At 49.3% G+C, this 14015-nt stretch overlaps 1 protein-coding gene and 1 long non-coding RNA gene across 2 annotated transcripts in view; one reads left to right on the top strand and one right to left on the bottom strand.

Annotated features, from left to right (window-relative positions):
• Window positions 1-14015, top strand: part of LOC141731764 (uncharacterized) — a 96956-nt gene that overhangs the window by 60508 nt on the left and 22433 nt on the right. The gene's annotated exons all lie outside the window — the stretch shown is intronic.
• Window positions 11493-11877, bottom strand: LOC141725454 (feather beta keratin-like). Its single transcript, XM_074529081.1, has one exon. The coding sequence runs from the start codon at window positions 11875-11877 to the stop codon at window positions 11542-11544; it is 336 nt and encodes a 111-aa protein (XP_074385182.1). The 3' UTR covers window positions 11493-11541.

The raw sequence follows: 14015 nt of genomic DNA, 5'->3' as shown, positions 1-14015 counted from the left end.
AGTAAGACTGGCTCAACATTTCTTTTCTTCTATATTAAAACTTGCTTGCATCTCTATTCTTTCATCAAACTCTACATTTAAAAATCTTTCTGCTAAGCATACATATCTGTGAGAGTTTCTTGTCAAATTTTAATCCTTCCCAACAAATAGGAGCTTCTGCCTGTCACCAGTCATCCCCTTCCTCCACACACATGGAGCCACAACAGCTTGACTTAGACTGTCCCCTTTGATTTAAACCATCCCATCCATTCCCTATCCACCACCTGGTCCAACCACAATTCCCCATCTTTCCAGAGTGAATGTGCAGATGCTTTCTAGTACAGGAACAAATGCTATGCACAAGTCCAGGAATGTGATATTGTTCCCTCTCCCCTCATCCAACAAGGCTGGAACCAATCTCAGCTCATTAAAAGATGCCACTTTTTAATGGACTGACAATGGACACCTTTTAGTCTGCCTGTCAAGGTCAGGCAGGCACATTCCCGATAGCTGGACATGATACAGGAAAGCTGAGGGAAACAAAACACTTCCCACATCATGATTTGACAGAGAAGCTGCCTGAAAAAATGCCCCAATGTCATGGCCAATGGCTGTCCCAAACCTTCAGCCCCAGATCATACCCTGGATGTAATCCAACAGAGTTGTCTTCCTTATTCCCAGTAAACCAGAGATAAACACAGTTCTCTAGCGTAAGCAAAGAAGAGGAGAGGGGCAGAATATCCTTTACCTGAAATGTAGCTGATGCCTCAGGTTTCAGTATTTATATTTTTCAGATTCTGTACTGCTTTAGTGTGCATTTTGGAGCTTCATATAAGAGGATGGCAAGCTCTTCAAAGAGTAGGGAGACAAAACAATTCCTTCTCTAGCTGGGGACCAAGGACAACTGTTCCAAATCTGAGCCTCGAGAGCATAACCAATGGTGTACTGAAGAGACAAAAAAAAAGAAGGATGGGATTTCACAAGCTAAAGCTGTAATTGGACAATAAACTCCAAAATGCAAATGGACCAGAACATATAAAATTTTGAGACCCTGTGACCAGACATCTATTTTGTGACTATTTTGGGTTTATCTTGGGTGTAGCCCTGTTTGGGCTCTTGTGCTTCCCAAGGGGTATCCACATTAAAGCCTTCTAATAAATACCTACTTTATTTTTTAGCTTCATGTAGTCTCTGTTCTAGGTCAGCCTTCACAAGGCATCAATCCCAAACATGCAGGATAGAGGATGGGTGATGAGGGGATTGAAAGCAGCCCCAGAGAGGAGATCTTCAGGTATTGGATGAAGAATTGGTTGTGTCCCAGCCATGTGCACTCATTAACCAGAAACTCCTCCTGTGTCCTGGGCTCATCCCACAGCATGGGCAGCACAAGAGACTGGGAGAATCTCACCCTCTGCTCTCCTGTACTAAAATCAGAGTTCAGTGTTGAACTCTGAGCCCACAAAGACAAGGAAGACGTGGACCTGCTTGCGTGGATGGAGGCCTGGAAGAGGATGAGAGTCAGCCAGGTTGGTGTCCAGCCAAAGGAAAGACACAGCCAGGAGGATGATGAGGGGTTTGTGCCAGAGGCAGGGATAGATCTCCATCGGTGTATCCGAGCCTGTGATTCAGCAGCTGAAGGTTTGATGGAAGCCACTGGAAGAGGGAAGTGTGCCAGTGGGTTGTAGAATTGGGGAAGTAACACGTGAAAGAGATCTTGGAGCACATTTTCACCCACCCCAGTGGTCTCTACAACCCTGGTACAGCTCTGAGAAGGGATTGGAAGCTTCTTGGGAGAAAAAAGAGGACGGACTCATTTGAAGTTATGATGCAGGAAAACTTTATTGAGGTAGAAGAGTAAAAACTCAGGAGCAGCCAGAGGAAGGGAGCTGGTCTGAGGTGCAAGCAGAGCAACCATCAGCCGAGCTGCTTTGCTTGCAGAAGGTTGTGCCAGACTTTCTGCCTTACAGAGGGACCAGCCAGGCAGAGGTGCCCAATGGTCTCTGGCTTGGGAGAAGGGGTTTGCAGCAGAGGAGACAGCACATAGACAAAGGGGTGATGCAGAGAAGGCAATGGAGGAAGAGCAGGAGGCAGATGGGCCATGTTTGCAGGCAGCCTGAGCTGGCCATTGTCTTCTGCCTGGTTGGTGCCCTGAGAGCAGGAGCTGGAAATGCTGAGAGTGTTTGAGAGCCTTGGTCTAGAAATGCGTCTTCAATGCCGGAGATGAGTTCCAAGGAGTGGAGGGAGTGAGGAGTGGTGCTGAGGGCCCTTAGCAGATGTTGCCACCCCTTCTGCCATAGCAGCCCAGGCCTCCCAGCCCGTAGCCAAATCCACGACCATAGCCAAGGCCGTAGCCAAAGCCACCAAAACCACCAAATCCCCCAGAGATGGGCTGTCCCTGCACACTGAGCTCAGTGCCCACGGCAGCGGAGGAGGTGGATCCGACGGCGGTGTTCTGGGGGAAGGAGGTCATGATGGGTCCTGGCAGGGTGACCAGCACAGGGGAAGGGTTGATGATGACGTGGGAATCCTGGCATTGCAGGGCACAGGGCTCGTTGCAGCTGTTGGCCAGCGGGGTGGGTCCGCAGGGACGGCAGAGGCTGTTGCAGGCCATGGGTGTGGTGTGGAGGGTGCCTGGAAGAGAGAGGGGGTGAGGCAGGGCTGGGGTGTGGGAGCTCAAGGGGTGGTGACACAGAACCGTGAGGGAGAATGTGTAGGCTGTTGTGGGGCTGTGGGGAGGTGTGAGGGCTGCCGAGGCTGGGGCTGAGCATGATGGAAGAGAGAGGGGCCAGAGGTGCAAGAGCAGGAGAGCAGAGGGATTGCGTCTCACCTGGTTGTCAGCAGGAGCAGGAGGAGAAGTTGTGAGGAGAAGTGTGTAAGGGAGACAGGTTCTGGGCCGGCTTTTATGCAGGTTCTGCAGGGGTGGGACTGCCTCGTCCCATGGCCTTGGGGCATTCACCAGCCAACTGGTCTTGCCCGGCCTGGTGAGTCAAGAGGTGGGGATTGTTTTTGTTGCCACAACACTTCAGTGTCATATCCAACTCTTGAGGCCATGTCCATCTGACCTTGTCGGCAGCTTTAGGAGCTGGCATTTGGGTGGATTTGATTATTAGATGTGGGTCAGGAAGGGCTGAAGAAACAACCAGAGCCCAGCAGAAATGCAATGTCATCAGTGAGGTCATTTTGTAGCACTCATGTCCTGTGGTTTGTGGGTGCCTTGTGAAGGCTGGGACTGTTCTGTGCCGCTGGATGTCCATCAGTCATTGTGCTGCACCCAGGAATGCTGGGGGAGCTGCTGATGCCCTGGGAAGGTCACTGAGCAATATCCTGGACAGTTTCTGGTGCCTGGGAGCTGCTCCTGATTTCTGAAATAGAGTTTGTTCTCTTGTGTCTTCTGTGTCAGCAAGAGGGAGAATCTGGAAAATGAGAGGCTGCTTAGGGTGAACATGTTCCATTGTTATGGTCCATTTGGATTTCTGAAATTTACTCAACCATGTACACTGTCTAAATTAAAATGTATTCCTTGGCCGCATTAAGAAAAAAACCCGTAAATAAGAAGAAACCAGGCTTGATCCCTTTTTTCCCAAACTGATCTGTGACATAATTCACTTATTCCGCATTCAAGCCACAAGGTGTCATAACTTATAATCATTAGTCCTAATGCTTTGTTCCTGTAAGCAAAACCCAACAATTAGAAATGGACACCCAGCAAGCTCCTCTTTCCTTCTTTGCATGGTTTGGTTGTTCCTCTGTGGAATTGTGCAATTTCATGTTCTGCTCCTGAGGCCACCTCCACCTGACCTTGGTGATACTTTCTAGCTGCGAGAATTAGAGACCAAGGTGTTGGTGTTGATGTTGCGTGCCAGGACACGTAGAAGATTCAAGCAAAGCTTACAAACACTGGGGTGTCGTCAGTGAGGACATTCCATGGCATATTGACAATGTGTCCCATTTGCATTCTTGCCTCCTGCCTGGCAGAGCTCCAAGCTCTCTCAGCTTCTCCTCATCTCCAGGATCCTCCACTCTCATCAGTGTCATGGTGGCCCTGCACTGCTCTTGGTCAACCATGGTTGTTTCCATGCAGCCTCACCTGTGGTGTGAAACAGGATGTTCAACTCCCTCAACATGCTGTATTTCTGTTCCTAATCCTGTCCTGGAAACTGCTGGAGATTTTTTTACCATAAAGAGTAGATGATGACCTCAAGATCCATCTATGCTCCACCAGGAACAGAAGGTCCTTCCCTGATAGAATGCTTTGGGTGCCAAGGAAAGGGCAACTGGTTTCATCCTGAACTTCTGTCAGGGCTTTATCACTGTCCCACATAACATCTTTATCTCTGAACTGCAGACACGTGCGTTTCAGAGGAGGTCTAATGAATGGATGAGGAACAGACAGAGAGTGATTGTCAATGGCTCTGTGTACAGGTAGAGGCCAGTGATGAGGCCTCCAGGCCTCTGCCTTAGACTGTCATTTTGGTGATTTTGAATACTTTATCAAGGAGGTGAGCAGTGAGATTGAGACCACCCCCAGCATGTTTGCAGGTGCCACAAAGCTGAGTGTTACAGTTGACACAAGAACATGGAGTGATCCCATCAGGACGGACACTGGGAATGTTGAGAACATAGGAACCTCTTGTGGTTCAACAGCTCCAAGTTCAAGGTCCTGCACATGGTTTGGGACAGTCCCAGACATGAGCACAGCTTTGGAGAGCGAATCCTTGAGAGCACTTGCACCAGAGAATGATCTGAGAGTTCTGGTGGACCAAAATCTTAAAAAAAACCAGCAAAATGAATTTTCAGCTCAGGTCACCAGGCATTTCCTGGGCTGCACAGAAAGAAGTGTGGCCAGCAGGAATGGTTGGGGCTTAATTGGAAATATGAGAACGTCATTATTGTCACCAATAGGTGACAAAATATGCACTAAATGAGGGACACCAATAGAGACCAAAATGTTCAAGACATGGCCATGCATCCTTGCAGCGAAAGAACTTCTGGAAGAAGGTTTCTAGAAGATTGATAATTCCTGTTTCTTCAGAGATAAAGATATCTGATTTAGGGTGATGAGTTGAGCTTCACAGTGGAAGTAAGACATGGACTTAGTGAGGCAAGAAGAGTGCAGGGACAGCAAGAGGTTGAGGGGACAAAAGAATCCTTGTGATTAGAAATGGGAGATGTGGGAGGTTTATTTTTGTGAGAAGGGAAGAATGGACAAAGGAGATGTTTTGAGTGTTTCATGGAATGACCTCAATCATAACACCCCAATTCTTGTAGGCTTTGTTGTCATATTCTACGTGCCTGATACAAACCAATAATACCATATTCCAATTCCAATACTTCGGCCTCTACGCCACAAAATTAAAAACTGCCGCAAAGGTCAAATGGACGCAGCCTGTAGAGAAGGACACAGAATCACAGAATTCCATAAAGACACGCCAGCACCATGACAGGAGGAAATAGGATCACAATGACCATCCAGCAGCAATTAGTGTTTGTTCCTAACAGGAACACAACATTACATCTGACAGGATATAAGTTATGAAACCATAGGACTTGAATGTAGAATAAACAAATTCACACCAGAGAGCAGCCTGGGCAAAACCTGGTCTAGCATCATTGGTTGCTTGTTTATTTGGTTTCATAAAGAGGTAAAGAAATACACTTTAAATGACAGAGTATATTTCCATGTTAAGTTGAGAAATCCAAATGGACCATAGCATTGGAACAAGTTCAACCTATCGTGGCTTTAATTTCCAGATCCTTTCTCTTGATCCTAGAAAAGAAAAAACTGCATGGGGTCCCTTTCATCCATCAAGAAGAGCTCCCAGGCACTGGGACCTTTTCCAAGCTCTTGCAGAGTGACCTGCCCAGGACATCAGCAGCTCCCTCAGCATTCCTGAGTGCAACACAACGACTGATGAACATCCAGTGGAACAAAACACAGTTCCAGTCTTCACAAGGCACGCACAAACCACAGGACGTGTGCCACAAAATGACCTCACTGATGACATTGCATTTCTGCTGGGCTCTGGTTGTTTATTCAGCCCTCCCTGACTCACATGGAACAATCAAATCTGCCCAAATACAAACCCAATGAAGTTACTGCCAAGGTCAGATGGAAATGGTTTCAAGTACAAGGCATGGAATTGCAAAACTACATGAAGGAAAACATTCCCCAGCTCATGACTCCTCAAACTGAGCCAGACAAGAGCTGCTGCCTCAAAAATGCCCCAGGCCATGGGACAAGGCTGTCCCACCCCTTCAGGATCAGCATAAAAGCTGGCCCAGAGCCTCTCACACTCACACACTTCTCCTGACACCTTCTCCTCCTGCTGAAAACCAGGTGAGCCTCACTCCCCTGACCCTCCTGCTCCGGCATCCCTGTGCTCTCTTCCAGCACACTCTGCCCCAGCCTCAGCAGCCCTCACGCCTCCCCACAGCCCCAAAACACCCTCCAAATTCCCTCACCTTCCTCCACCATCGCCCCTGCCCTGCCTCATCCCTCTCTCTTCCAGGCACCCTCCACACCACACCCATGGCCTGCTACAACCGCTGCAGCCCCTGTGGACCCACCCCGCTGGCCAACAGCTGCAACGAGCCCTGTGCCCTGCAATGCCAGGATTCCCACGTCATCATCAACCCTTCCCCTGTGCTGGTCACCCTGCCAGGACCCATCATGACCTCCTTCCCCCAGAACACCGCCGTCGGATCCACCTCCTCCGCTGCTCTGGGCACTGAGCTCAGTGTGCAGGGACAGCCCATCTCTGGGGGATTTGGTGGATTTGGTGGCTTTGGCCTTGGCTATGGCCGTGGATTTGGCTATGGGCTGGGAGGCCTGGGCTGCTATGGCAGAAGGGGCGGCTACATCTGCTAAGGGGCCAGCCGGGCTGCCTGCAAACATGGCCCATCTGCCTCCTGTTCTCCCACTCCCTGCTCTTAATTTGTTCTTTGGCTCTGTCCAGTTCCTCTGCTGCAAACCCCTTCTCCCAAGCCAGACATCAGTGGGCTCCTCTGGTGGGCTCCTCCCACTGTGGGACAGAATGTTCTTGGTGCTCTGGAAAAACCTCCTGAGGGCAAAGAACCTTGGCTGATGGTCACCCTACTTGCACCTCAGCCTGTTCCTTTCTACTGGATGCTCAGGACCTTTTATTCTTCTACCTCAATAAAGTTTTCCTGTAGCATAACCTCATATGAATCCTCCTTCATTCTTCCCCCAAGATTTTTTCAGTCTCAGCAATATCCCAGGGTTTTAGAGATCACTGGGGTTAGAAAGTGTAACAAGAGATCTTTTAGGATTTATTTCCCCGCTTCAACCTCCCATTGGCATGCTTTGCTCTTCCAGTGCATCCCACAAACCCTTCTGTTCTTAGAACCCAGCCCTGGATACGCTAATGCAGGTCTATCCCTGCTGGTGGCAGAAGCCCCTCTGGGTTGTGTGCTCCCTTTGGGTGGACACCAGTTGCTCCAGCCCCTCATCATCTCCTCAGCCCAGTAAGAGATCTGCTCAAGCAGGTACAAATCTTTCTTATCATGGCTATGCATGCTTGCAGCAAAAGAACTTCCAGAAAAGCGTTTCTAGCAGACTGACACTTCCTGTCTGCACACTGATAAGGACACGGATAAGGATATCTGATTTGAGTTGATGAGCTGGGCTTTACAGTAGAAGAAAGACACAGACTTAAAGAAGCAAGAACAGTGCAGGAACAGCAAGAGCTTGAGGGGACCAAAGAATTCTTGTTGTTATTAGAAATGGGAGACTTGCAAGGATGATTTATTGTAGGGGTCCTACAGTTGAACAAACAACTCCAGTCTCCCCAGACATGAGTAGAGGCAATGACTCCCCTGCTCATCTGCTGCCCACACTGTGGGGATGAGCACTGGACACAGCGGATTTCTGCTCTGCGAGTGCACATGGTCAGAGCATGTCCAATTTTTCATCCACCAACACCTCAAATCCTTCCCTTTTGGGACTGCTCTCAATCCCCTCATGACCCAGCCTTTACCCTGCATGTTTGGGACAGCTCCAATCCAGGCGCAGCAGATTCTGCCCCTCTGCTCTGGTGATATTGGGGAACTCTTAATCTATGGGTCACTGTGAACAAGGAAGACAAGATTCTGGTTTAGAGGATCCAGGGCACAGCCTTGAGGATGATCTATGGCTGGAGGTTTGGGACAGCCTTGGCCTGTTATCCCAGGGCATTTTTTCAGGCAGCAGCTTTTGCCTGGCACAGCCTGGTAAATCATATGGTCGGAGGGTTTTTCTTCCCACAGCTCTGCATTGTCATGTCCTGCTCTTGAGGCTGTGTCCATCTGACCTTGGCGGCAGATTTGATGAGTTGGATTTGGTTCCAGCATTGCTGGATGAGGGAAGAGGGATCAATAACATGTAACTGGACCTGTGCACAGTATTTCTTCCTTTGTCAGAAAGCATCCTTGTCTCTAAGCTGGAGAGATGTGGATGTTGGTTGGAACATTGGGTTAAGAAGGAAATGGGTGAGATGGCTGCACTGGAAGAGTTATGAAAGAGTCAATGGCTCAATGTGTGTGTGGAGAACAGGGATGAGTGGTGATCCTCAGAGACTTGTGTTCAACCACTCCCACTTCCCATTGTGTCAGGGACATGGAGAGTGCAATTGTGTGTCCCATCAGCAAAAAATGTGAATAACAGCAGGATGAGTGGTATGCTTGATTGTCTGGAAGGAGGGGATGGCATCCAGAGTGTTCCGGACAGTCTGGAGATATGGGATTGTGTGAAGCTTGTGAAGGTCAGCAGGGCCAAGAGGAAGGTCCTGCACCTGGATTGGATTGATCTCAGTAATGGGTGTTGGATGGGTAATGAGTTAATTAACAGCATCCCTGAGGAGAAGGACTTACACACTTACACACCCATATATATAAACTAAATTACTCTGAAATTCTAAAAATAACTACAAACAAATAAAAAATTAAAAACTTTTATCTCAATAATAAAACAACCAAAAAAACCCCCCACACTAAAAAAAACCACCACCATATAATCAACTACCAAGAAGAAAACCACCATACACTTTTTACTAATAATTCTTTACATATTATAAAACTAAATTTAAAAAATAATCATATAATACCTTGTGGTGGTTTGACCAGGAAGGAGTGGGAATTCTGGGATGCTGTGGTCAAACCAATGGATGTTCGGAGTTTAATACTGACACCTGGTGTAGCCAGTGGGGTTTGGACACACCTCCGAGAATACACAGGGGTTAAAAAGCAGGGCTCTGCCCCTGGCAGGCTCTCTTGGGACGTCGAGGAGAAGAAGTCGGATCTCCCTCCCCTGTCCAGCCGCTGCTGCTGGGCGGGGGAGGAGCAGCCACATGGTAGGCCCTGGGCCTGGACAGAGATGGGAGGTGAGGAGGCCCTCAAGGATGGAAGGGTGGAAGATCCCAGGGAGTCAGCCCTCGGGCAGCCATCCCCTCCCCCCAGGAGAGAGAGAGAGAGCCGGCGACACCGAATGTGATAGCAGCCGGCCCAGGAGGAGAAGGGAGGGGGAAGAGTGCCCGGCCGGAGCAGCAGCGTGTGTGAGAGTGCCGCAGCTCCGGGACAGAGACTGAAAGTTTTAACCCCTTTCTTTCATGATTGGGGCCTTGCAAAAATGCTAATCCTCCTCGAAGCTGAATAAGAAGGGAGATAAGAGATGAGATGAGACAAGAACCTGGCCCGAAGAACGTGGAGATGATTGAATGGGGAGAGATGATTTGGAGTGGCCTTTTGGCTGGACTTTTCTTGTGGCCATGGACTCAGTTTGTTCCTGTGACACAGAGACTGCACTTAGGGGGAAGCAGTGGCTCAGAACCAGGAGGGTTCATCGTGAGGACCCCCCGGCCCCAGGGGGTTGGAAAAATATGGGGGGGACAGATGTCCCAAAGCAGAGACTGTGCCTTTTTGGAGTGAGACAAGGCATCCTTGAAAGACAACCCTAGAAGCAGCTCTGGCCATGCACAGTGGTGAGAGCACTGGGCATGGAAGGAAGATGTCACAAGCGGCAAAAGGACTTTTTTCCGGGCGGTGCCGAAGTGACAGGGAAGCACATGAGGTTTCAGTGTGTTTCCAGGGGAAGCCTATGGAACAAGAAGGACTCCTTTCCTCTTCATGAACTGAAGTTTGAGTATACTAAAGTGTGGTGCCAGGCTGGGCAGTTGGTGATTTGGGAGAATGTATCGGACTGAGAAAGTCAGGTAGTGGGGAGGAGGAAAGTGGTTTTTTTGTAAGGTTTTCAATTTTTTTTTCTTTTCCTTATAGTTTTTCCCTATTTTCCTGTAGTTTAGGTAATAAAGTGTTCTTTATGTTTAAGCTAAAGCCTGTTTTGCTTATTCCTGGTCACATCTCACAGCAGACACCAGGGTGAGGGCATTTTCATGGGGGGCACTGGCTCTGTGCCAGGCTCAAACCATGACATACCTCATGCAACAAATAACAAAAACCACTATAAAAACAAATCAAACCAACTTACTAAACTCATAAGTATTCAACTAAACGTAAACTTTACTAAAAAAAACCCTAAAGCTCTACCACTACAATAATCAATAAATAATAACCAACACACTATAAAAATAACAAAAAAAAAAAAACCCCAAAACCTGAATGATGAAGAATTGGACATGTCCTGGCAATGTGAATGAACTGAGCAAAAATCCCCCATGCTCTGGGGTCATCGCCACAGTGAGGGCAGCACATTCTGTCCCTGTACTGCACTCTGATGAGACTGGACTTGTGTGTTCCACTCTGAGGACACAAAAGAAGGAAAGACATGGACCCCCTCAAGCAGATCTGAAAATGGCCTTGGGAGATGATGAGGGTCTGGAGGAACTGGTGTCCAGCCAAAGTGAGCCCATCAGCCAGGAGGGCCTTGTGTCAGAGTCACGGATGGACCTGCATTGGGGGATCCAGGTTTGTGTTCAAGCAAATGAATGGTTGCTGTGGTGCACTGGAAGAACAAAGTGTACCAGTGGGGAGTGGAATTGGGGAAATAATTCCTACAAGAGCTCTTGGAGCACTTTTCCAACAATCCCATAGCATCAACAACATTGACTTGATCTCAAATTGTCTGGAGAGAGAAATGAAGAAGGAGTCCTGTGAGGTTATGATGCACGAAAACTTTATTGAGGTAGAACAGTGAAAACTCAGGAGCAGCCAGTGGAAGGGAGCTGGTCTGAGGTACAAGGAGGATGACCATCAGCCAAGCCCCTTGCTTGCAGATGGTTTGGCCAGAGCACCAAGGCCTTCCTGCCCCACAGTGGGAGTAGCCAGAGGTGGCTGATGGTCATTGGCTTGGGAGAAGGGGTTTGCAGCAGGGGGCTGGACAGAGCCAAAGGGACGATGCAGAGCACAGAGAGGGACAAGTGGAGGAGGCAGATGGGCCATGATTGCAGGCAGCTCGGGCTGGCCTGTTGGCTCTTGCCTTGCTTGGTGCCCTGAGAGCAGGAGCTGGAATTGCTGAGCCTGTTTGGGTGCCTTGGCCCAGAGATGCATCTTCAATGCCTGAGATGAGTTCCAGGGAGTGGGTGGTGGTGTCAGGGGTGGTGCTGAGGGCCCTTAGCAGATGTTGCCGTAGCCCCTCCTGCCATAGCAGCCCAGGCCTCCCAGGCCGTAGCCAAATCCACGGCCATAGCCAAAGCCACCAAAGCCACCAAATCCCCCAGAGATGGGCTGTCCCTGCACACTGAGCTCAGTGCCCACGGCAGCCGAGGAGGTGGATCCGACGGCGGTGTTCTGGGGGAAGGAGGTCATGATGGGTCCTGGCAGGGTGACCAGCACAGGGGAAGGGTCGATGATGACGCGGGAATCCTGGCATTGCAGGGCACAGGGCTCGTTGCAGCTGTTGGCCAGCGGGGTGGGTCCGCAGGGACTGCAGCGGTTGTAGCAGGCCATGGGTGTGGTGTGGAGGGTGCCTGGAAGAGAGGAAGATAAAGCAGGGTAGGGGTGTGTGGATGTAAGGGTTGAAGTGCCAGCAGGGTGAGGGAGTGTGGAGGCTGTGGTGGGGCTGTGGGGAGGCCTGAGGGCCGCTGAGGCTGGGGCTAAGCATGCTGGAAGAGCAGGGCCAGGGGTTCAGGAGCAGGAGAGTTGGGGGCTTGAGACTCACCTGGCTGTCAGCAGGAGCACGAGGAGAAGTCAGTAGAAGTGTGTGAGGGAGAGAGGCTCTGTGCTGGTATTTATGCTGCTCCTGGAGGGGCGGGACAGCCTTGTCCCATGGCCTTGGGGCATTTTTGAAGCAGCAGCTCCTGGCTGTCCCAACCTGGTGAGTCATGAGGTGGGGAAGTTTTCCTTCCTCATTTTCTGCAATTCTATGTTCTTGCCTTGAGTCTGTGTCCATTTGACCTTGACTGCATATTTCAATTGGGAGAAACAGAGGTCAATGGATTGGAGTTGATTTGTTTTGAATGTTGAAGAGGCAAACAAAGCCTAGAGGAACTTCGGTGCTATTTCATGTCTTTACGTAACCCCCAGCCATTCCTTCTATTCAAACCTACTTCTCTGCAACCTTGGATATGGTCACTGCTCTGGGCTGAAATTCCATAAATGGATCATGAGGTGGCCATGTAGCCTTGGCTGTGAAAAGCTCCAGCAGTTACCAGGACAGAATTAGGAAAAGAAATACAGTCAGGTTATGGGAGTTGAACATCCTATTCTACACCACTATTGGGGCTCCTCAGAGGAACAAGACCATGGACATGGTTGGCCAAGAGACCGTGGCACTGATGGGAGTGGAGGATCCTTAAGATGAGAAGTGGAAAAACTGGAATTTTTTCAGGCGGGAGGCAAAAAAGCAAATGGGACATGTTGTCAATGTGCCATAGAATGACCTCAGTGGTGACACCCCAAATCTCCTAAGTTGTGGTTGAATCTTCTACGAGTCGTGACACTCACAATCAACACCTTGGTCTCTAATTTTTGCAACTTAGCCTACCACCAAGGTCGGATGGAGATGGCCTCAGGAGCAGAACATGGAATTGCACAATTCCACAGAGGAACAACTGCTCCGTGACACAAAAGGAGAGGAGCTTACTGGCTGACCGTTAGTAATTATTGGGGTTTGCTCATAGGAACAACACATTAGGACTTACTAATTATAAGTTATGAAAACTTGTGGCTTGAACGAGGAAAAAAGGAATTGATGTCACAGAGCAGCCTGGGAAAAAAGGGATTGGGCCCCGTTTGTTGTTTATTGGATTCCTGAATGAGGTCAAGGAATACACTTTGAATGACAGAGTATTTGTTGTGTAAATTGTATAAATTTCAAAATAAAAGTACAATGGATGAAGTTCAACCCTGGATTGCCTCTTGTTTCCCTGATCCTGTTTCTTGATATCATTGAAAACACAGAACAGAGGAGATTTCTTTCCTCTATCATGAAGGGTTCTGACCTTTCCAAGTTATTGCACAGTGACCTTCCCAGGACATCACCAGCTCCCTCAGCATTCCTGAGTGCAACACAATGAGTGATGGACATCCAGCGGCACAGAAAAGAGTCCCAGTCTTCACAAGGCACCCACAAACCACAGAACACAACTACCACAAGATGACCTCACTGATGACATTGCACCTTCCCTGGGTGCTGGCTGTTTATTCACCCCTCCCTGACACACACGGAACAGTCAAATATTCCCAAATACCAAATCCCAATTAGAAGCTGCTGCCAAGGTCAAATGGACACAGCTTCAAGAGCAGGATAAGGAATTGTAGACATGGATGAAGGAGAACATTCCCTACCTCATGACTCAGCAGGCTGGGACAGCCAAAAGCTGCAGCCTCAAAAATGCCCCAAGGCCATGGGACAAGGCTGTCCCGCCCCTCCAGAACCAGCATAAATACCAGCCCAGAGCCTCTCTCCCTCACACACTTCTCCTCAAGCCTTCTCCTCTTGCTCCTGCTGACAACCAGGTGAGCCTCACGACCCTGACCCTCCTCCTGCACCCTTGGCCCCTCTCTTCCAGCACGCTCAGCCGCAGCCTCAGCAGCCCTCACACCTCCCCACAGACACACAGCAGCCTCCATGCTCCCTTGTCCTC

This window comes from Zonotrichia albicollis, chromosome 1, assembly GCF_047830755.1.
Source record: "Zonotrichia albicollis isolate bZonAlb1 chromosome 1, bZonAlb1.hap1, whole genome shotgun sequence".
Taxonomy (NCBI): Eukaryota; Metazoa; Chordata; class Aves; order Passeriformes; family Passerellidae; genus Zonotrichia; species Zonotrichia albicollis.
The sequence above is the reverse complement of the archived record's forward strand: the minus strand, read 5'-3'. Positions and strand labels throughout refer to the sequence as shown.